The 23953-nt window shown below is 41.7% G+C and overlaps 2 protein-coding genes across 2 annotated transcripts; one reads left to right on the top strand and one right to left on the bottom strand.

Annotated features, from left to right (window-relative positions):
* Positions 1-738: 738 nt before the first annotated feature.
* Positions 739-18186, top strand: LOC122982154 (CTTNBP2 N-terminal-like protein). The gene is made up of 5 exons (XM_044351225.1): positions 739-855; positions 4029-4136; positions 12852-13103; positions 13638-13745; positions 14942-18186. Exons 1-5 carry the CDS (start codon positions 850-852, stop codon positions 16232-16234), a joined length of 1767 nt encoding a protein of 588 aa, XP_044207160.1. The 5' UTR covers positions 739-849; the 3' UTR covers positions 16235-18186.
* Positions 17547-22689, bottom strand: capza1b (capping actin protein of muscle Z-line subunit alpha 1b). The gene is made up of 10 exons (XM_044351226.1): positions 22529-22689; positions 20827-20890; positions 20633-20684; positions 20339-20402; positions 20041-20247; positions 19879-19958; positions 19606-19684; positions 19455-19526; positions 19248-19310; positions 17547-19127 (listed from the first exon to the last, which is right to left on the bottom strand). Exons 1-10 carry the CDS (start codon positions 22565-22567, stop codon positions 18987-18989), a joined length of 861 nt encoding a protein of 286 aa, XP_044207161.1. The 5' UTR covers positions 22568-22689; the 3' UTR covers positions 17547-18986.
* Between the last annotated feature and the right edge of the window lie 1264 nt (positions 22690-23953).

Below are 23953 nucleotides of genomic sequence, written 5' to 3'. Positions count from 1 at the left end.
AAATGGAGTGTTCATAAAGCATTTCCCCCCCCTACCCTAATTTATGAATGCATCATAGATCCCACTTTACATAAAATGTATTATCCACTAAATTAGACAGAGGGATTTGACTGACCCACATGAGCTGCAATATCCGATCAGTTGAGGCACAGTAAATTGTGAGAGCACGCTCAAATCATGTAATGGTTTCAAATGCGCATGCTCAAACGCCTAGATCTGATTATCAGCTACTGGTAGGCATGCGGAGCTCAGGGCACGGTTGTGATGCTGCCATTTGGCCATTAAGGGGAGTTGAAACACCATGTGAGACAGGCTCTTACCCATGATGCGTCACTTTTAAGGGTGATTTCAGATATAACCTGTTCTACGAGTTTTTGAAATAAGTTTAAGAATTGTCTGTGCAGGAGCAACAATTTTAAATCTATATTTTTATTAAGGCTCCTAGAAGACACAATTCATAGTCGGAGGGTATTCGTACACTTAAAACTGCCCATCAGATGTGGTAAACATGCACTTATATTGCGCCATTTGGCCGAATCTGCAGTAAGCTCACAGGACTCACACTGAGACACCGTGCGGGAGTCCACACTGGACGTCCGAAACAAAGAGGTTTATCACACGGACCCGGGAACGCCTTTATCCCCGCCCCCTAGCGACAAACCTGGCGGTCATTGGTCAGATCGCTGCACTACGCTTCTTTGATTGGCTGGCGGCGTCGTCACTGAACGTCTCCTGTTCACAGTCGTCTCAGAGCAGGAGCGCCTGTGACAGTGGGCTGCTTTGATTCATGCTGTCGAGGGGCCACATTTTTGGGATTAGCAGAACATTAATGCGGCCAGAACAGAGCGCATGAAGGTATGTTTACACGGAGGGTTGCGGGAATATTTACCTCTGGCTTTCAGAAAGTATACCTCTAATTTAATCGGGTTTTTTAGTAAGAAAGCAAAATGCAAAAGTCCTTAGACAGGTCTCTGACCAAATCTGGTATTTTGCTCGTACTGTGTGGGGCTTTGTCATTTCTGGTTAAGTGAAACTTAAATCCACAAACTATGTAGTATTATAATAATGCTAATAATCCAAAAGTGTTCTTTAGATAGTAGATAAGAGTAACAAATTGCTGTGATTCAGGTTTGTGTTGAGTTCATTTTCAGGCTAATGGGTGTGAGCACTAGAGTGATATTGATGCAGTATTGATTATGCCATTATCACTCCAGGCAATCTATATACATAATAGCTATTTTGATGTTTTTTTGTGATGTCTGTGACATTTAATTGAAGTGAATGTTGCCAAGATGAAAAATAATGACAGTCCCCTGTGTCAGACAAAGGGTTAGGACGGCAGGTGGATCCTCTGCTGTTTCTGAGCAACCACAGCAATCATGTATTGCTTTGAACACACTGAGCAGTCTGTTCTGCACATTGATCACAGCACAGATTCTTCCTGGCTTCTCAGCTAGTACAATACAGTTTAACCCAGACTTTTGTTTGCTACCTGAGACCGTATTAAGAAAGCAGAACGGTTTCTAAATGCACACAAGCAGGTGAACACACAGAAGCAGTGTGACACACAGGCATTTTTTGGGGGGGGTGTTATATGCTGCTGTTTTAACTTTTTCTGATTTGCATGACTATGACTTGAGTTGACCATTGTCACATAAAGATATGTGCCAGTGCTCACAAAGCTAAACTGCAACACTGCCACTTGAAACCTTGAAGGCTATAGAGTGGAGCTTAGGGATTTACTCTTGAGTGTCGACTCCCATGGTGTGGGCATCCCTGGAATGTTGGAATGATTTTTCATGGAAGCTGATCTACAGATATCGAGTGACACAGAGAGTTCGGCCTACATTGACAGCAGGCAGCTCAAACATACACCAATATCTAAACTAACAAATGTCAGTTTGTGTGTGTGTGTGTGTGTGTGTGTGTGAGTGTGTGTGTGTGTGTGTGTGTGTGTGTTTGTGTGTTTGTGGGCGGACAGGACTGGAAACCACCCTCGCAATAAATGTCAAGTTAGTAGCCAGTAAATAAATACTGATTCACACTTTGTTGCTGTGCTGTGAAAGCATGGTGAGCCACAGAATGAATGAGGAATTTTGGAGAGACAGTGAATCTTCTGGGATACTTTAGCCTGATAGTAAACAGTACTCTGGATATACAACGTTCACTGGCAGTGAGGAGGTGAGGAGACGTTTGTGTAAAGTGAATATACTGTAAGAACAGTTGCTTTAACTTATACAGATTAAAGGAAAAAACCTATGATAAGAATCATATGCTGTGCCCTTCACAGTCAGCAACCCAGTTGAACGCACATCTGGCCGACATGGTGGCCAGCACTCTCCACCATCATCAAGACACCAAATGAGGGAATATATTTCAGAGGAATGGTGTGCACCACTCTACTGGAATTATAGAGACTTGTAGAATCTGAGGAACATTGAAGTTGTTCTAGTAAAATGTGTTGGCCCAAGTTCCCAACACCTTAATAAGACATTGACTCCCTCTGTATACAGCATGTAGTAAACCAGTGGTCAGCAAGTAGGTTTTTCAGGGATTTCCATTACCCGGCATAGTAGAAACAGAGGCCGACATGTTTTGTTTATTTCTTTTAATTTATTTAAGAATAAACTTGATTTATAACAGGATTGTATCTGAGGGTGGATTTTATGTGAGGGCTAACAGAGTTACAGCTTATTTTAATTTGGCTAAAATGACTCATACGCAAATATACGTCTCTGTGTTGCACTTCCAGACTAGAGATGTACTTAACTGGTTATCCACCCATGACAAACAGTGGCCTCCTTTTATATATGGTTGATTCAAAATCTGTGGTTGTTGTTGCCTTCGAATTTCTGTTAGGCTGCCACATATTTGTTTTTGTGATAACACATCTGCTATGGTCAAATGGGCTTAAGTTGTGGAAATAAAACAGAATTTAGAATTCACACATTAAAATTTAATTTGGGGTAGGTTAAATAATTTAATTTTGGCTCCATGCTCTGTTCAAATAGCATGGTGCAACTTGGTTTTAATGCCTCTCTACGTGCAGGGGCAGTATTAGTAACAAGGTTCATTGGGATTTACACAAGCCTTGTATTTATTTTGTTATCTACAATAGATTTGTGAAAATTTTGACATAAAACTATGAAGGTTTAAACTTAAGCTTTCATCAAGGGGCCAAATATTGTTGCTTTTTACTCCGGATTTGGCCCACAGGTCGCTATTTTCATACAAGGGCGTCCTGCATTCTTATTTATCGTCTGTTAACTTATTCATGGAGTGTGAGTGTGAGACCCATTTGAGGTGTAAGAGAGAGACAGGCTGATCATTGTAGCCTCTGTTATCTGACTTGCCAGCTTGCACATACTCTGTCAAACACACAATTAACACCCTGAGGAGCAGCCGCACTATTATAAAGCACTGATCATAATCTGAAAGTGACTTCACCCTTTATTTAAAAGATGAAGTCAACTCTGAGATTGTGTATTTTGTCTTATTCTCAATTTTAAGCATGATGTCAGCTGTGTGAGGTGTGTTTATGTCTGGCCCTGATGACTAGAATAGACTAGGCTGATGACTCACAGGATACAGAGTGGAATGGCTAAGATGTTTCAAACAATCACATTCGCACAATAGTCTTGTGATTCGGAGTACACTGAACCTTCGCAGTGGGCATTTGGGACTGAATAAAGCAGACGACAGTCCCTCAGCAACTTAACATGCAGACATGCTAATGACTTCCTGTTTATAACCTCGAGCATAGCCCATTGAGGCCACAGATGGGACCCCAAGTCTCATCCTATATCAGCTCTGTGCTCTCACTGAAAAATGCACTCAGACAAGCCACCGTGTGTAATATTGAGAAGCAGTTTTATTTCTTAACTCTGCAGATCACTGTGATTCATTTTATATTCAGTTACTCCTTTTTGTAATGACACCAGGTTTGACAAGGCGGTATCATACAGTATTAATCTAAATCAATCTCTCTCTCTCTCTCTCTCTCTGTGTCTTTTTGTCTTTCTGTTCAGGAGGAGAAGATGAATGTGGAGGCTCTGAGCAGAGCAGAGCTGCTGACTCTCCTCAGTATTTTGGAGGGAGAGCTGGAAGCCCAGGATGTCGTCATACACGCCCTGAGGGTGAGTTAGCCATTACAGGCGACACACACTAATCCCTCCACAGACTGTGTCATACACACTGCAGGACACCTCACATATATTTAGGAGCAAACATGCAAAATTATAGCTTGAAAAAAATATATATTATAGCCATCCTTAAATTAAACAAAACACTCTGTGACTGTCCGTCTTTATTGAAGATGTCCTTAGGTGCTAAAATTAACCTGTTTCAGCATTACACCCCCAAAAAGAATGTCAGCCAACTGGGAGGGGATGTGTAAACAGGAAACTGCGGAAACAGAGCTAGTAAAGACAATAGCACAGGAGCCATTCTGGTTTCCCAGGACCTTTATTCCAACAGAGCATCAGCATATTGCTAGTCAGACAAGTCTTTTTTTCACTTGTTTTCCATTCAGGAGCTATTCAGACTTAGATATGTCCAAATTATATCTAGATCCAGTTCACTTGCAGTTCATGGTAACTCAAATGTGTCTTGAGTGACTATTTGTGCTCACATTTGTTTAAATCTGGGAAACTCCCCAAAACTGCCAGAAACAAAATTTGCCCTCAACCAAGGAGGAGGACTGTGGTTTCTGTTTAGTACTTTGACTCGGCTACATACTTCAAACCCTTGTAAGAGTTGTTTGGCTTTGGCATATTAGCCGTATCCAACTGTGTTTGAAAGCCTAAACACAGACTATGAAGGCAGTCCTTCATGGCAGTCAGACACGCATTTAGAGTCACACTATGCTTCATATGTGAACACAGGAACTCGGAAGATCTCTGAAAGTTTTGAGGTACAACGTGGATCACCCAGCTTCACACTGCGAACAGCTGCTCAGACATCACTCAACAACAACCTTGTCAGAGGCGTTTGAAGACTATTTCTTACTCAAGCTTGCTCAGTTGTTCCATTAATCCTCAGTTCCTCCGCTTTTTCTTTCCAGTGAAAGAGCATAGCTTTCCTTCAGCTACAATGCTTTGTAGTGTTTGAGCCTAGTCTGATTGGCTCTCTCTGTGTCCCTGATTGCTTTTCACACTCATGGCTGCAGCAGCTGCTCCATGCTTGGATGAAGCTGCTTAGACCCTGAATGCTTGATTCATTGTCCGAAATAGGGATTGGGGTTATAATGAGGACATGTAGCTGGCATGACTGTCTTGTGTTTCAATATTTAAGCCTTGATAGTGGAGTTTATCTAGAAGGCAAGCGAGGTTGTAATAATGAGAGGATTCTAGCGCTGGGGCCTGAAGGGAAGCTGTTGCAACCACACCAGCTCAGATGCATCTTAAAAGGCATTTGTCCAGATCTGATGCATACAGGGTTTGACCTGAAACTCAACGCGCACTCACAGTCATCCCCTCAGGACGAAGGTACAGTCGCCTGGCTGTCTGTACTTATTCCTCTTTCCGTATCTCTAGCTATACTGCTTTTTTTCCAGCCCCTTCCTTTCCTCCCTCTCTCTCTTCCTCACACACAGCCACATTACGGGGGGTCTTTCATGTTTGACCATGACCCGTGTCCTATTTGCCCACTCACACACACTCCGTTGGTCCCTGGTGGGCCAGTTAGAGGCTGCCGTGTTTATTGTGGAGAGGATGTACTGTATAGAGTTGTAGGCACAAATCACTGACTTCCCTTGTTTCCACTGGGGGCCTGTACACCATTTTTACTGACTGGTCGATGTTAGGGCTGATTGTGTGTAGACATGTGGCTGCAGAAGGGAGTGTCAGGGGGTGAGAGCAAGTTAATGTGCATCCAGGAGGCCAAATCGTGCACTGTCTGTCTTTCTCCATCTTGGCTGCTTTTCATTTTCCACTGATTTTAATATGCCACAAACTATAGTGTGTATAACAATATTATTGTGCAGTTGGAGTTCTCCTCCTAGTGTTGTCAGTCAACATGCCGCGTTAACCAAACTCACTGTGTGCCAATAATGTATAATTGCATGTGAGGATGAAAGGCAAAGAGGTCCTCAAATCCTCTCCACTCTTTACCAACTTTAAATATTTTCCCCTCTCAGCAGCAAGTACTTGGGATGCCTCCAGATTGCTCGGGACAACCGCACTGAGGCGCTTTTTAACCCTTCTTTCACCTTTGAAACTCCTGAAAACTTGGAACTGTCTCAGCGTTTGCTTACTCATAAAAATGGCGTCACCTACGGGACTTGTCTCTACAGATTCTCGATTGTGCTGCTCTTGTGCGCCAAGGACACAGATAGCAACAGTTTTACCAGAGAAAACATTCCTGAGAACATGACACCAGAAACAGGTCCTGCATTCCAACAGGAGTGGCATATCTGTTGAGTTGATGATTGTCAATATGTACTGTATAAGGAAAGTAAAGCTATTATTATTTTCTCTCTGTCAGTAATAAATAGAATAGAGCCAGTTCTCAGCTTAAAGGAATGCCGGTTAAAGAAATGAAAGTAGACGTTGGCCAGAGCCTTGACTACAGCTCCTGCACTTTGAAATACTCAATGAGGGAGCTCTTGAGTCTGTCCTTAGTTAAAAAAAAAAAAAAAAAGTGAACACAGTGGAAAACAAACTTACAACATTCAAACAAACCCCATCGGAATATGTGCCATCTGCGCTAAGGGACCGCTTCAACTTGTTTTGGACTTTGACACAAAAAGGCTTTGTGGTCACGAGTACCCGTAGCTGGGAAACAATTAATGTTATTTGGCAATGCATTTAACTGTTTTTGTTTACCCACCCCATCAGGTTTGTGTGGTTAAAATGTTGCGGTCAATCTCTGCAGGACTTGTTTTGTTTTTCATATTATGTCATATCCTGTAATCCTAAAATGCTTTGTCTATTTTTGCAGGGTGATGTGTTTTCCTAACTCCATAAACAATAGAGCCTGGCTAGAGTGTACTGTTTAGATAAGATTGTATATTCTGTTGCTCTACAAAAATCACTGCCCAATTTGGACATGTTGTCAAGACTAGTAGGTGAAAAATAAGATATAAAAAGAGTTTTTTGCAGAAACAACACAGAGGGTAGCCTTAAAAATAAGATAATACCTAATGTAACACTGTTCTATGATGTTAGTGAAGTGCTTTCATATCAACAGCCTGAGCCTGAGGCCTACGAGAGTAAAGCTCCCTGACCTGAAATTGCTCAGATGACATCAAAGCATCTAATGTAACTTTCTTGCTCTTATTGCACAAAATACACACACATACATACAGCACATCACACACACAATTCACAATAAGGATGCATCCGGGTAATGTTTTCTGTAGGATGCCTTTTTATGGCAGTCTCTCTAATCCATAAACTCGACTATAAAATAAATGGTCATATCTATAACAGTAATAAACTCACTTGCTTGGACAATTAATTGCCCAAGCAGTTTAATTTTTGACTCTGCAGTTACAAGAAATACTGGAGCACTTCCTTGTTGCACCTAATGACGTGTTATGCCTTTCCAAAAGCATTGCCTGTCCAAAGGGTGAGAGCACCTGCTTTCCGCATTCATCACTAACCACTGATGATAACATTTGAGGCAGTTAAACATTACTTGGAAGTTATTTTATTTGGCGTCCTCCAGTTATCTCAGTGCCATCTGTGGTTAGTGTGTGGGTGGGAGGTGTGGAGGATATGGCTTAAGCCTTAAGCACACACCTTAGCTTACACTTCAGAAAGCATACACTTAAAATCTCATCTCTCTTTCTCTCTCTTTGTTCTTTCTTTAGGAGAACAAAAGCATGCCACTGGGGCGGGTACCCTACACAAGTGAATTATCCTTTAAGTCTATTTTTGTAACCCTCGCAGTTTCTACATTACTGTTACCTCATAAATAATGTTATAACCAATATTGAGTAAATCAGTGTACTACCTTTCCACTACCTTGCAACAGTGGCATCATCCCTCACCAGCTTCCCACACTGCCAATATAGTGTTTGAAGGGGACAAGCTGCTGCAGGGGCTTGAATGCTGGTTTCTGTGACGCTTAGTGGGGCCTTTTCCTCTGCACCATCTGGGCAAACTAACCATTGTTACCTTATCTGACTGAAGTAAACATAGCATTAGGTTAGGCTGAATTTGGAACAGTTTTGCACCTTAGCTATTACATTTGGGCCCACTATGTGCTTATTATAGTAAATCTGTGAAAAAAGTACTTTTTAGTACAAAAATGTGTGTGTGTGCCTATTTTTGAGTGTCTTATTCCATTTCACACTGCTGTGTTCTCTGAACCGTCTGAACGTGCTACTAAATGACTTTTTAAGACTGATATGGTTTGCTTTGAACATATAATGTAAGCCCCGTTTTTTGCTTTTACGGTAGTGAAGTTCCTGGACAGTATTTCACTGCCAGTTTTGAATTTATTTGTTTCCCTTTAAACAAAGCATGCAATGACATAAATGATACAAAATATATGCAAATGGACAATATTCACCAGTTTTTCATTTCCCATAACGATTAACCACAGAGGACATTCTGTGCAATGTCAGTGAGTTCACAGTAACCGTTGATGGAGGCCCAGCTACTATGCAACAGTACAGCTGGTCAGTTTAGGACCCACAGGACAAATGTTCTCATCGTGGAGATCTTAGTTCATGGGAGTGCATTTTTATCCAAAGAGATGTCAGGACTTAAGGCTCTACTTATCAGTATTTTCTAAAATGATTAATGTGAAAATCATCATGAATCATCACCCAACTCTCTAGCACTACAGAGCTTCTCTTTCAGCCTCTTTTAGCTAATTGCTCACTGCTAACCGACCCTGTGCCCGATGTCAGAAGGCAGCTGGTTCAGTAAAACAAAACAAAAAAAAAACCTCTGATAACCCATGATATATGCTAATTGCTCTGCACAAACCTCTGGTCAAAATTAGTGACTATGTAGCTGGTGAAAGTTGAAAATCTAGCAAGCTCAGCTAGGTATGCTGTGTTTCTCAGGTTTCGGTAGCGACTAAAACAGAGTTAAAAGAGAAGTGAATATGGAAGTTACATTTGTCATGTAGCCTGAAACGCAACCTCTAAATAAATCCTAAAATTGTCCTGTGTCTCCTGGACGTGTAAGCAGCCAATTGTTTGCTAACACATTGTCCATAACGACTTTATGGGGTGATAATATGTCGGGTCATGTCAGCTTGTTGTACCGTTGTTGTTTTTTTCCCTCTAGTGGCCAAAAATCAATGAATGCAGCTTTAAGTAGTTACATTTGCTATTTGGTTTTCCCAAATCAATACTACAGACACTTCCCTGTCAAAGTGTTGTGTAGCTAATGATATGTTGTCCTTAGCTTGCTACTTAGCTTGTCATTTGTCCCCAGCACCCAAGGGGAGTAAAACACCAAACTCTTTTTCAAGTCTTCATCAAAACTACAGTACATACTGTTGGGTATGTTATTATTTCTTTATTCTTTATTTTTCATAACTAGTACTAGAGAAATAACTTCATAGTGCAGTTAAGGCACAATAGGTGTGTAGTGCTTATCTTAATACAAGAGATGAAATGATTAATTTGAATGTTGAGGATATTTTCTCACTTTACCATTTCTCATTTGCTATGAGTTTCCCCCAGCAGATTGTTGCTAATGTAGGTTTTGCATTGAGCTCTACTGACCAGCACCAACAAAGTGGGTCAGGGCCCTTTGTGTCTGTTTGAGTTAGCAGCCTCACCAACTCTGCTAAATTAAATTTGACTGCCAGTGGATTGATACCTCTGACCTGCCAAGGCCTGTTATTCAACACAGCTGACAAGTGGTTCATTTCATTCTCCACTATTTAGTAGAGCAGATTCTGTCCACTCCTCAGGAGAAAAAAACTGCATCACAAAAGTCATCATCTAGGAAAACACTAGAGGGTCCGCAGCTGACCTACTGTCCTCTTTTCTACTCCTTGTTCTTTGCTTAACATGAATCATATTAAGCATATCTGATTTTCTACTCTCAGACAAACAAATACACCGCATTGTGCTTTTCATGCACTGCAGGTTAATAATCACAATTCTGCATTAAAACAACTTATTTGTTTTGAAATAACCAAAAGTTGGAGCATCCCATTGCCTTCTTGTTGTGAAGACACTTGCATAGGGACTCCTTAAGTTTAAGTTCCATGAAAGAGGCTTTTCATATTTGACAGGTCCAGTCCTGCTGTCCTATTGTCTCTGTGTGTCTAACTGTTCTACCAAAGAGCGGACTAATTCACCAGGAATGCATACTTTTCCCATAACCCCCACTGCAAAGCTTCTGGACTTCAGATGTTACCTTGGAAACAGTTGGTTATGCTAAGAACCATATGCAGCATGGTGCACACACATAGGGCAAATGTACGCCGGCTGCATGCTCACAGATGCACGCAAATAACAGATACTCACATGCATATCCACTTATCCTGATTTTTATAGCAATTACATTTCTCTTTCCTTCTATCACAGTATTATTTAGGAGTCATATTAAAGGCTTAACTGTACATTTGTAACAGGAGATATGCACCCGACACCATTCAGAGCTGTAATGTTGTACATGCCAGCTGCTGGTTTCATTGTGTGACCGTCTTTACTGGGGCTTATTAAGGAAACAAGACTCCCTGGCTCTTTTCAGCTCACACAAGGGCATGATTGTGCCCCGAGGCTGTAGGTAACTGGCTGACAGAGAATTGGTACAGGTGAAAAGCATCAGGTTGTCTTTCACACCTTGTTACAGCTGCAGGAAGGCATTATAGGATACAGGCTGTTGAATGAAACTGTAATTGAAAAAGTCACAAATGTAGTACACCCGTTTTAGAAGCTAAACCGTTGCATGAAATTGTACAGGGATTCTTACATGCTTGATGCAAATTCAAAAACATATTTAATGATTATGAGACAGTGGACCAAAAAGGAAATTGAGAGCATATCATTTATTCCTTGCTGCTGCTTAGTTGTGGAGGCATTTGTCATCAGTGGTAGGGCAGAAATGAGAGCTTTGCAGTAGGGGGAATTTGCTTGTTGTGTCCTCTCATAAAGGAAAGCACACTCTGTCATTATGATCAGAACTATCCCGAGAAAACCAAGAGAGACCAGACCCTATAGGCTAAAACTGCTACACACTAACACACACACACACACACACACACACACAATTCAATCTAAGTCCGTCCCTTAATGATCTGTTATTACAGTTATTTAACTCAGGAAGCTGCAATTCTGTCTCCAGATAGATGAAGAAGCTTTACAGCTTAACTCCAAATCCCAGCACAAAAACAGCATGCACACCGCCACAGGTAAACATACACACAGTGGCTTACACACACATACACATCTATATTCACTTACTAAGGGAAACAGAGACACACACATTTGTACCCACTCTCACACATTGAAGCCTACTGGGTCAGACATGGAGACAATGCAAGAGACTGAAGGCATTGAGACAGTGTCTTTGTACGAGTCCTGTAATCTCTTCACTGAGGGTCACATTCTTTGTTCAGCCGGAGACAGAGCCTCAAATACAGCCTCCTTACTGATGTCCTCAGGGTGTGTGTGAGTGTGTGTGTGTGTGGTTTTGCACTACTGCATTCTAGTGGTGCATGTGAGAAAAAGAGGCTGACAGAAAGGCAGAAGTAGAGAGAGAGAGAGAAGCATTTTCTGAGAAATGATGATGAACCGGCAGAGGAATGCAGTGCAATGCATGTTTGGGCAGGGGGATGACGGGGGCCTGAGGAAAGGGGTGTCTGATGAGGACTGCATGGGGAGACAGCGATGGGTGTCCCGAAGGCACGTGGAGTGAACTCTGTGACATGTGCTTACATCACTAGCACCGCCAGCTGACCCCGCATGGCTCCAGAACTCAAACCTAGTCACCGCACGCAGTTAATAAGACCTACCGATGATATATCAGGGTGACCCGGATCGAGGTCAACAAGGCCGTATCACCTTTCACTTCATTTCATATCATCCCAGCCTCTTTCTCTCAAACAAGCTTGAATAATGTATGAGGTAAAGTGAAATCACTTAAGCTGCCTGCGATAATTGTCCCTCAGGATCTCATTTTAACCATTTAACTAGTGTAATCACTTTTCATTCACTTATTTTGTTTTAGTTGAGGTATAATCGAACTGCTTCATTAGAAACAGCTCTGTGTGTGTGTATATGTGTGTGTGTGTGTGTGTGTGTGTCTTATTTCATGGCCCCGTCCTTCATCCCTGCATCCCCAGGGAGGAGTTAACATCTGCCCCTGGTGGGGGTGGACAGCAGCGCCTCACCTCTTTGTGTTTGGGTTGAGGGGAAAGACCATCTGCTTGTGCTCACCCTGACAATAACATCACTGCACGCAGATGTCCTGCACACACTCACACACACTCCCCAGTCTATGTTTGATGGTGATACGGATCCCTAACGTCATTCACTACAAGTCAATCTTCTCTTCTGCATGACGTGCTAAAGTGTGTGTATCTATGCTTACATACAGTGTGTTTGTGATGAGTTACTGTGCTGATATATGTTTTTCTTGGCACGGGCAGTGAGGCCTCATTTTATCTTCTTTATGCATTTTTTTCCTGTGCTGAAAAAAAGATCTCATCCTATCAAATCCATGCACTGACATACACACTGTTCATTTTTTCTGCTCAGTCAGGACTGAACATGTTCAGCCCACAGGGACACATCTAACACCTCTGCTTTTCTTGTTACCACTGGGTTTTAGCTACACATGTGAATGTATATATGTGTTCATCATTTGGTATCATTTGGCATATAAGTACAAGTTAACGGAACAAAACAATATCTGTTTGTGTGTATCTTCTAGGCTCAGCACAGAGATGCTTTCGTCCAGGAGCGCTACGGCCAGTATGACCTCAGCGATCCATTTCTGGCCCTGCAGCGAGACAGCGAACCAGAGGAGCGCCAAAGCACACTCACCCAAACTCACACACACCTGCAGGGCCGGGCGGTGGGCCCAAACCCTCTGGCTGTGCTTAAACTGGTCATGGCTCATTGCAAGAGGATGCAGGAGAGGATGATGGGACAGTTGGCGGCTGCTGAGAACAGACACAGGAGGGTAAGAGTCAATGCATGCTCATACACAGTCATGAATAGACACTCTCACACATTCAGCCTCAACTCACCCCGTCTGCATTTCAGATTGCGTGTGGGGACAATTCTGCAGCCACTCAGGAAGTAACACTGGGGCTTACACTTATACAATAGGCTTGTTGTGTGTGTGTGTGTGTGTGTGTGTGTGTGTGTGTGTGTGTGTGTGTGTGTGTGAATATGTGCGTGTAGGTATTTGTCTCCATGCTTCAGCCACTGTAAAACTGGCTTTGGGGTGAGGCAGACAGAAGCCGCACCCAGGGCTTAGAGGGGTGATATGAAGCTTTATCACAGCAGAGCTCAAGGTCTGAGAGTTCATGTGAGTCTTAAACAGCCAACCCATCGAATTAGTCAGAGGCACAGAGGCAATACTGGTGGGCTAGGAACCCTCTTATAAGAAAAAAAAAGGTGTTATGTCAAATTCATGTGCCGAATCCTGCAACAACACACCTGTCTGCATGACGTGTCATCTAATCGTTTTATTTGTCTGTTCGTTTGACAGATGATAGCTGATCTAGAGGAGGAGAAACGACGGCGTGCCCAGGACTCCGCGCAGAGTGACGATTTCGCCTTCATGCTGCAGACAGAAAGAGACAAACTCTTGCAGCAGGTGTGACTGACACACAAAAAGCAGACAGTGTATTTGCTATGCTGTCGTACTGTGTGTTTATGTATTTCTATGTGTTTATGTTTGTCTCAGCAAAAGCAGTGCTCACAGTTCTACTTGCTGATAGATGAGCACATCAGGTGGAAGAGATTTTTTTTTTACTTCCACTTCTCTTATTTCCCTCTCCTCTGCTTCTCTGCACAGTGTGCTCTTTATACTGGTAGCTGTGATTTAAAACCCAGCGACTGAGCAGGAAAGCATCAGTGGAGCTCCATTGTGTAACTCTGTAGGGTGGAGAGGGCTTTGCCTGTTAAAGTACAGATGCACACACACACACACAGGCACTGCTATGCACAAGCACAGGGCTGTTTCATAGGAAACAGAGGAGGAAGAGGCCATTGTTTAGTTGTCCAGCAGTCATGGGGCTTTATGGCCTCAGGAAACCTGAGATAATGGATGTCCATGTCTAATGTAAGGTCAGCTCGCGCACACACACACACCGCGAGCACACCATCGGGCACTGTACAAACTTTGCATAGGGGCCTTATGTAAGACAGGGTTCCTGAGTGTCTCTCAGTCTTCCTCAGCCTTTCCTGCCTCTGTTGTTTTTTGTACACTAATCACACACACTATGATTGTATTTCATCACCTCCCATTTCCTTCTATTACTCATCAAAGCTTTTTAAGCAGCACAGTCACCCTCTTATGACCTCATGGCTAACTGAGGTTTCAATAAACATGCCTTGCGAGCAGATCATTCTTTAAAAAAGAGAAAAAAAAAAGAACAATTGCTGATTTAAATGTAGTTTATTAGACAGTATTGAGTGTGGATAGGGACCAGAAAATTGGGAGAGAAACAGGGATTGATATCCTACAAAGGATGTCAGCCATTGTCCAAGTGAGCTCAATTTTTATAAGCTTTGTGTCTATTAAACCAAATCCAAATAGAAAGAAATAATGTCCATTTGAACATATGCAAAAAGACACTGTTAGTTACTACCAAGTCAATTGTAGTATAGTTTTAATGGGTTTAGTGCAAAATATATATACATTTTATTATACCTTAAAACTGGGAATGTTTCTCATCCTGTGTTGTATAGGTGTTGCATATGTAACAAAGCAGTGTTCTTTTGCCTCCTTGTGGTCAAATTTGGAAAAACTGCTTTGCCTGACTTGTATCTTTCACCTTCTCTGTCCAGCTGGAAGTTGAGCGAGCAGCAGTGCGGAGGTTAGAGAAGGAACAGGCTCAGGCGGTGAGCCAGGTAGAGGAGTCACTTTCCCAGCAGCAGCAGCTTTCTTCAACTCTGAGTCTGGAGCTCCAGAAAGCCAGCAGCCAGGCCCAGGAGGAGGCTCAGAAGGTCTCCCAGCTCCACGCTTTGCTCCAAGAGGAGACCAGCACTGTGGAGAAGCTCCGGGGGATCCTTGAAGATGAAAAGAGGAGGGCAGCCCAGCTAGAGGCTATGTTTGAGAGGCAGCAGGCTGAGTTTCACACAGAACGAGAGCAGATGAAAGACAGGATCAGCAAAGAGGAGGAAAGGAGTAGGGAGCTTGAGAGACAAATTGGGGAGCTGAGTAAGAGGTTAGCTGAAACTGGAGGATGTAAAGAAGAGGTAAAGGAGGCTGTGGCAGATGTGAAAGAGTTGCCTTCCAAAATGATGGTGGTGTCCACCTCTGTTCAGACTGAGCCGGATGGAAAGATAACTGCCACTCCTAAAACCACCTCACTGTCAAAGGTCAATGGCCATCACATGCTCAAAGAGACAGAACTGACACAGGAAGGGAGAGGAGCAGAAAATATAGGGGTGGTGGAAAATGGGGGAGGAACAGCTTTGCATTCTCCTCTCCATCCTCACCCTCATCCTCCCTCTCCCTCCAGCACAGCCTCCTCTTCCCTCTCCTCTTCCCCCATTTCCTCACCTGTTCTGGCCAAACGTCTCGGCAGCCCAGGTTTCCATCAGTCCTCCTACCAGGCTGGAGTCAACCAGCGATTCCAGGCCGCCAGGCACAAGTTCCAGACCCAGGCTGAGCTGGAGCAGCAACATCAGGGCGGCCCTCTTTCCCCCAGGGACCTCTCACCCACCACCTCTTCCATCCCTCCTCCACCAGAGAACAGCACAGCTAAGCAGCTGGCCCGCAACACGGTAACACAGGTGCTGTCCCGGTTCACCAGCCAACAGGCTGGTGTCAAGCTTGCGCCAATCAGCAGCTCTCCGTTTGGTACAGACTACCGCAATATAGCAGTGTCTCCTACTGGGGGGAGATCACCTTCTTCAGGGCCTCTATCTCCGGGCATCCGCTCCCCCTTGACTCCTCGCTCAGAGAAGACCCATCCTCCTCCGATCCCTCCCAAGAGGCCAGGCATGAGTCCGACTCCAGGCTCCCCAAGTCACACTGCACGGACCAGCCTCTTCCCAGAGCTGACAGGGAACTGTGGGCAGAGTGGCCAGGAGGGAGCCAAGGAGCCAGACCTGGTTTTATCTTCTAGCAGCTAACAGCCAGGACATACAAACTGATAAATAAGTCAGGTCTAAATCAACAGCTACTGTAATATTCATTTACTAGCTCTTAAACCCACATCATAGCACTCATTATCAGTGGTAAAGGATCCAACTAAACACTTCAAAGCTAGCCTGTTTCAAACAGATGCATTTAAGAGTTTGTCAAATCCTACCTCTACACCACAACCTGAGAAACAATCGGAAAAGAACTAGAGAACTTCTATTAAGTTTGCTGTCTTTATTCCTTTATATAAAAAGTTTGAAATTTTAGAAGGAAACTATTTATCTGTTTTCCGCTTCAACCTTATGTAAAGGGTGTTGAGAAACATTTTTTTATAGAGACCAAGCTACAGATCTGTTTGTTTTGAAAAAGAAACATTAAGATGATAACATGAAGATTTCATAGTAGAACACTCCTTTTCTTTCCTCTGAATGCTTAAACTGAGAGTCCGGGAGCAATAAAGACAACTTAAGTCTGATTCAAAACCATGTACTTAGTATAAGGAAAATAATGAAAGTAGAGCATAGCAAATGTGTAGCTGACACCAATCCACAATAAAATAGTGAGTAGTTTAAATGTTTTTCTAATTCCTTCTTAGGTAGTTTAACAATATTATACTGTAAATAGATTAAAGAATTCACATTTGATTCTCTTTTAAGTCTATGAATGCACAGCTTTTGCATGTGTGTTGTTTTTTTCTACTACACTTGTCATGAGTACACTGAATCTTGTTCTTGAAAAGGGAGAGCACACTTTGCACTACATTACTGTAAGATATTGTATGTCTACAATTTTATTTTTTATTCAGGGACAGTTAATCTCTGCTTCATCCAAACCAAGATGGACCATGTGTCATGTTTATGTCATAACTCTTTGGGATATTCCGTCCATGAACATAATGGGGACTAAATGTTTGATTCTTGCTACTGTAACTGCTGTTTGTAGATCTGTCAAATAATTGACATAGTACTGTGTCTCGTCTTAACAGGTGTTAAACAGATTCTTTGTTTTCAATGATGGCTAATTACCTGGCTTCAAAACCGAGAAAGAAATGAAAGTGACTCATATTTTAGTCAATCAATTGAAATAAGTTGATTTATACACTACTGTTTGTCTGTGAGGGGCGATTCCCTCACATATTCATATCATGAACACCTGCAACATCCAGTGCTATTTTAAATAAACTGCCCAAGCCTTAAAACTTACAGTGTGTCAAAGCTTTTCTATTAAAAGTTTCCACAGGTGATCCTCTGAATCTTGACTTTTAGGCCATGTGACAGCATGAAATGAAAATAGCAATCTAGCCAAGATGTTCAGTCCATTTATTCGTACAACAGAATGGGGCAGTACAGTCTTGAACTTTACAGTATAACTGATCGGCACACAGTTGTAGTTTAGTGTGAGGGTTGAACACAGCACATAGTATAGCTAACAAGTAACTGATCCAAAGTCAGCCTGCTTAGACGTAATGTAACACAGACAGTATGATGTGGCCTTGCAGAAGTCATGTAACATATATATATATATATATACGATCTTGCCTTACATGGCGACTGCTTTGCGTTCACTTGGCATTGACCAATACACATATTGTTACAGTTAAGAGTGCAATATTCTAAGACTCCAACAAAAACCAACGTATTAAAATAGAAATTTGCATACATGGGTTGGAGGATGGAGTTCTTTACCATAGGAAAGAGATTTTGGCAAATAAATCTTGGTTAATATGAGTATGTTTCCTTTCACAAGGAAAAGCTGTACAGCAATGGAGGTGGTGATGCCAAAGAGAACAGAATGTATTTTACTGTAGATACAGAAGCGTAATAGTCGCTTTATCTTATTTCAGTCATCATAGCTTGCATGGGTGGATACACATACATCTGGGGAGCACAAACAAAAAAAAAAAAACAAACATTCCCTCAGCCCTGACAGACACAGACAAACATACAGGTCTACAGTGCAGGAACAGAGCTATGCTAAGGATCATGCTACTGCTAAATGTTAACAGCTGCAAAAACTATCAATTTAATTATCATAATATAACTGCATTCCATCTAAGTTATGTAATACTATAAGGTTGGGACAAGTTAAAATGTCAGTTGACTGCTATTGATTTTTCCTGTCAGTGTTACCGATACACCTGATTTCCAATTCCACCATACATGACGACCTCTAATGAAACAAAAACGTTCACAAAATTCATACCTCCCTGTTCAAAAATCAAACCCTGATATATAACGGTGTGCTTAATTTCTCTCATCAGCTGCCTTGTGCGGTCCTGGTTCCTGTCCCTGTGTGCTGTGATCACCACTTTGACATAATGATCACAGTTTGTTGCATCAATTTGATAAAGAAAAAAAATGTTATTTTAACTTCTGACATCTGAATTTATGAAGGTCTGTAATTTCTTGGATGGCCGAAGAAAGATTTACTTCTTCAATGTAGCAGTCCTGAGCACAGCCCTGCACACTGACCCAACACAACTCTTTCACAACACATTCAGAAGTAAACCACTTTCTCCAAACCATGATTATCTTCATAACCACAGCTTCCTTAGAGCAGACAGATACCTGTGCCTAGCAGTCTGCAAATCTTCAGTTTTGCTTCTTTTTTTTTCTTTTTTTTTAAATATTAATTCCTTGCCCCATACTGATATAGTTTTGCTTTGGTAAGTCCTTGCGCATGTATAGGTGGGTTGTGGGCCCAGTGGAGTGTGCATCTCCCTGGTCAGTCCCTGACCTTCCACTAGGCATTCTGCATCTCCTTGCCAATTTTGTAACTTAGGATCTTATTCCAATCGATCTTAGTGCGTGTGACAGGCAGCTGGCGACGCAGGGCTTTAAAGGTGGTGTCAGACATGGTCTGGTAGTTCTCACTGATTGCAGTCTGAGGGCAAAAGTGTAGGGAAACAAATAAATATTTAAAAATGTTCTTCTTTCAAAATGTTTCACCTGTTATCTTGAACATAAAAAAATGAAATGTATGGTCAATAAAAAGGTATCTTACCTGGTAGTCATTTTCAGCATTCTCGATAATGTCAACAAATTCCTTGGCTGTCTGGCTTTCATTCTGTTTCAAGAACACACAAAAAAATCAGTCACCTCCTTAGTACATAACAGGAGCTGACACAACCAGTCTAAGAGTACGTAACATTAAGTTCAAACCATGCTGAAAACTGCATTATTGTGCTCATGCATACATTTTTTTACTTACATTTACTGGTATTGATTCTTCTACTTCCTTATGGCTAACCAGCTGCACATTCCCATCTTCATAATAGTGTACCTGGAGACAGTGAATCTAAATTAGCTTGCGTTTTCCTCTTTGACTTATTTATCGTTCATGCACATTGACTTTAACTCACCTGGATTTTCAACACTCCCACCACCTGAGCAGTGGACTGGCCAATGGTAAGCTTCCACTCTGACCTACAGCGACCATTCCTGTGTTAGGGAAATGAGAAGAAACCCTGCATTATAATCAGACGGCAGCATCAGGAACCATTATGGAACTGAGAGAAAAATGTTCATCAATGTCCTTTGTGATATTTTAAATATTAGTAATGTATCCTATCAGAGATACATATTGTAGATTAAGATAAGTTTATGAACAGCTGTTTGCAGGAAAGACACTATACCAGAAGTTTTTGGGTTGAAACTGATGTCCCTCAATGCAGGCTATAATAGTTTGCTGACCGTCAACTGTTTTCCCATATACCTGCAACACACAAACGCATGTATGAGTAAAATGTAATCTTTATTGCTTAGATTATTTTCTAACAACCTTTTGCGACCCTCACCGTGCAGACTCCAGTAGGGTAGTGCTCTTTGACGTAGGCACTAAGGACAGTATCGCAGGCATCTCTCCAGCCTTTCAGGGCTGTCTCTCCTTCATATGGCTGCACGTCGCTCACCTCTTTCCTTAGGTGGTCGAAGCGGAATGAGAGACGGTTGCGGGGGTCCAGGAAACGTCCCTGACCCAAGTCACCATGCTCTGTAATCAGGACCTATTAAGTAGGGAAATTAAAGATTGAAAAAGGTCTGGCTCTGACACTGCTCTTCTGGAATAAACAAGGAAAACGTGAGGATGAAACTTGCCGGCTCATCGTAGCCTTCTAGTTTGGCAGGAGTAAACTGATCCATGTTGTACTGAGCGAAGGAGCTGGATGAATAGGATGGACACAAAGGTACAGTAGGCATTCATAACATGACACCAAAAATTCTTTCAACAAATGATTAACACTGACCATGTCAATATTACTCACTGCCCTCATCTAATAATAATAAATAAACCTCAATCTGAAAATATATCCCACTAAATAGATGTTAAGGGGTGTTGAACTGTGTAACTTAGGAGTATTCTGATGTTTGTCATAGTTGAGTGTTACTTACTGTGACGCCCCCTCCCTGAGGAGGTTGTCATTGTTGAGAAGAAGCCGCACATCTAGCAAGACAAAAAGAAACCACTGGTTGCATAGTACTCTTAAAAGACAAAACAATAAAGCATTACTATCATAAGAATAAAATACCATATTAAATGCTGTACAATTATCACAGGCATCTTTCCACAAACAGCTGCTTCTTACCATTGAAGACTTCGTTGAACTCTCCTGGAGGGGCGTGAGTCACAAAGTTGGCTGCTATGCGGACCTACGGAAGCATATTAAATGTGATCAGTTAATTCAGTCATCATGATAATATGACTTGCTATACAATCAGTACAAAGGACACTACAGACCAGTATTTAGCTATAATTAGTAAGATTTTCACTTTTCAATAAGAAAAGCAAATCTATACTCAATCTTCAACATGTCTATCATCAAAAATGTAAAGATTTGCTAATTTAAGGGCACCACTCAACTGTTTAAAGCCCCCTTCCGCTCAGAAATTAGTTTAGAAGAAGAAGGTTGTTTCAACCTTCATCTGCTGAGGGGATAAATTTTCTCTGTGCTCACCTTAAATCTCAGTTTAAAGAAGTTGCATACTGGACCACAACTGGCTCCAAACTAGTTTTATGATGTCATAAATCACCCTCCTAGGCACACGTCTTAAACTAAGATTTAAAGTGAGTCCAGAGACACCTCACACTCTTCAGCAGATGAATGTGTCAAACTCAAAACATTAAAGTGAAGGAACAATAAGCAAAACGCATTTATGAGTGGAGGGTAGTGTATGTACGAGCAGGACTTTATGACATTGCAACTAATAACTAACTAAAATAACTGAAAAGACAATCAGGGTCCAAATTAAACTCATACAAGTGCAATGCGGAAACTTGATGCCTGGTGTTCAACACTTTCAAAATTAAAAATTTGCTTATTCATGTATTCTGGATTTTAAAATGAGGAAGAAAGTGTAGACAGAATTTCAATGTCTATGTAGTAGGAGTAGATAATTACATTTTTTGTGGAAAAACCTCAGAAGACATAAATTATTATTCTAAGCAAAGTATTTTTATATACTTAAAACATGCCTGAAGAGCATATTTAATGAATACAGATTGGACACTGAGTTAGGAACGGCTACCTCGACTATGTGTCATGCCTGTAAAATCATGACATCATCTTGTCTTCAATGTTTTCGTTCAATAGACCTGTAACCTTAAAATGTCTCTTCATGTTATGAAAAGTATGTGGCCACCGTTGTTTCTAGCTTTGAAACCGCCCTGTTGGGTCATATAAGGTACACGGAACATTTAATAACCTTCCCTTGCAGACAAGACTATGCAAAGTTTGACAATCATAATAATTTGAGCTTGTAATGTGTCCACTGCCACTTGTATTACGGAGGGTGTCACTATCAGGCTCCATCTAAACTGTAGACACCCATATCCTGATCTCAAGTCATGTGAGGCCAACAAGTATTCGAGCTGCAACTGAATCTGTTTGACCCAGAAATCCAAAAGCAAAGTAACGTTAGCTGCTAATGTTAGCTGTAGGAGAAGAATACTGTGTAACACCGCTGCATTTACAGCAAACTAACATTGCAGCACAACTTTTGGGAAGTGCTTCTGTTAAAATTAATTTAAGCACAACTATTAAAAAGTTATGAAGTAAGAGTATCCAGTGTTCAACCCATCTATCAGCGTTATAAGCCTCAACTAGCATTGGCTAAATGGTTAGCTAATGGTAGCTTGAAAAACACAAGTTTATCTTTTCGATGCGTGACCTAATAATGCCATTATTCTTCTCGAAATTTAACCGTTAAATCGCGACAACATATAACAGTAGTAGCGCTCCACCAATAAGACAAAAGTGTGTTTAGCAAAGAATGAAATTGTCTTCAGACCTTCTCTTCATCTGACAGCGGCTCCTCAAAGTCAGCCATCTTGGCTCTTTGTGACCCCACCCACCCCGCAGCTGACTGACAGGACCAGCGCGAGCGCGGCGGTTGTAACTTGTGTCTCGTCAAAATATGTCTTACTGTGCTTAACCACAAAACACCACACTCTGATGTTTCAACAATTGTACATCAGCACAATCTAAAATAGCCCAAATACTAGAGGGCGTTAAAAGGTTTTTTGTCCTCTGCTTCCTGTTGGGCGTTGCGCAGGAGATTGTTCTACAAAATAAAAGCATAGGCGTAATGTGTTATTCATGTAATGTCGGAATAATCGGAAAAATGAGTTCCCATCTGGGAAAATTCACGTGAACGCCTCATGCGGGTAGCTCCGAGTCTGAAAAGTCATAGAAACCAGTGCAGAAGTGCCATGCACCTGCATTCTCTCTAATGGACAGCATGAGGCGGCTCCACTAACTCCAAAAAGAAGTTTGTTTGTATAGAAAATTACTAACTTCTCTCACTTGATTTATTACCCCAGTAAGCACTTTTTTAGTGAGTTTAAGGTCTCGATTGCTAGTTCCAAGTCTTCTTCAATACAGCATCATGTTCACTTTGTAAATCATGGTCCCATTTAGACTAAAATAGACGATGAAGCAGGGTATGCTGTAGGGCGTGGCTACCTTGTGATTGACAAGTCGCTACCATTGCGGTGCATGAGGTGCTGTAGTTGGACCCTGGGAGCTCCTCCCCAGCTCCATGTTCTTGTCCAAATATGGTCACTTTTCATCACTTCTGGCTCCAAAAAACAAGATGGAAATGGTCAAAATGCCAAACTCAAGGCTTCAAACTGGGAGTCCACAAACCAATGGGTGACATCACGGTAACTACATCCATTATTATTTTTACTGTCTATGGAAGGCCCCCTCAAGTTGGAACAACAACTCAGAAAGTCCAAAAAGATTTTGGCAGACGACTTGCCGAAAGTTCAGACATCATATATGCAGAAACATGGCGGATGAAAGTAAATGTTTGCATGATGGCAAGAAACATTTTACTAATTCATGTATTGCATATCAATTTTTTGCTCACATGTGATTTGTAATATGGTATTAGGTTGTAACCATTAGTTGCTGTCCACGTAGAGTGACCTAGATAAGTTAGAAAAGTCATTTATTAGCATTAACCCTGATAACAAGTCACGTAAAGCATTATTTTTTATTATTATTTTAGTAGTTCTAAGGAATGTACTGGTGCAGCAACAAGTCTGGGACAAAAAACAACACATCTTCTTTGTAGCATCCATGTTTTTTCCATATTACGACATAAAAACTCATGAATACACCAAAGTCGGAAAAACGACCTCCAAACTCAGGAAATGGGACCATGAATAGTAGTCATTATTCAATGATTCAATGATTCAAGGAAGGATTC

Source organism: Thunnus albacares, chromosome 5 (assembly GCF_914725855.1).
Source record: "Thunnus albacares chromosome 5, fThuAlb1.1, whole genome shotgun sequence".
In the NCBI taxonomy this organism is placed as follows: domain Eukaryota; kingdom Metazoa; phylum Chordata; class Actinopteri; order Scombriformes; family Scombridae; genus Thunnus; species Thunnus albacares.
The sequence above is the reverse complement of the archived record's forward strand: the minus strand, read 5'-3'. Positions and strand labels throughout refer to the sequence as shown.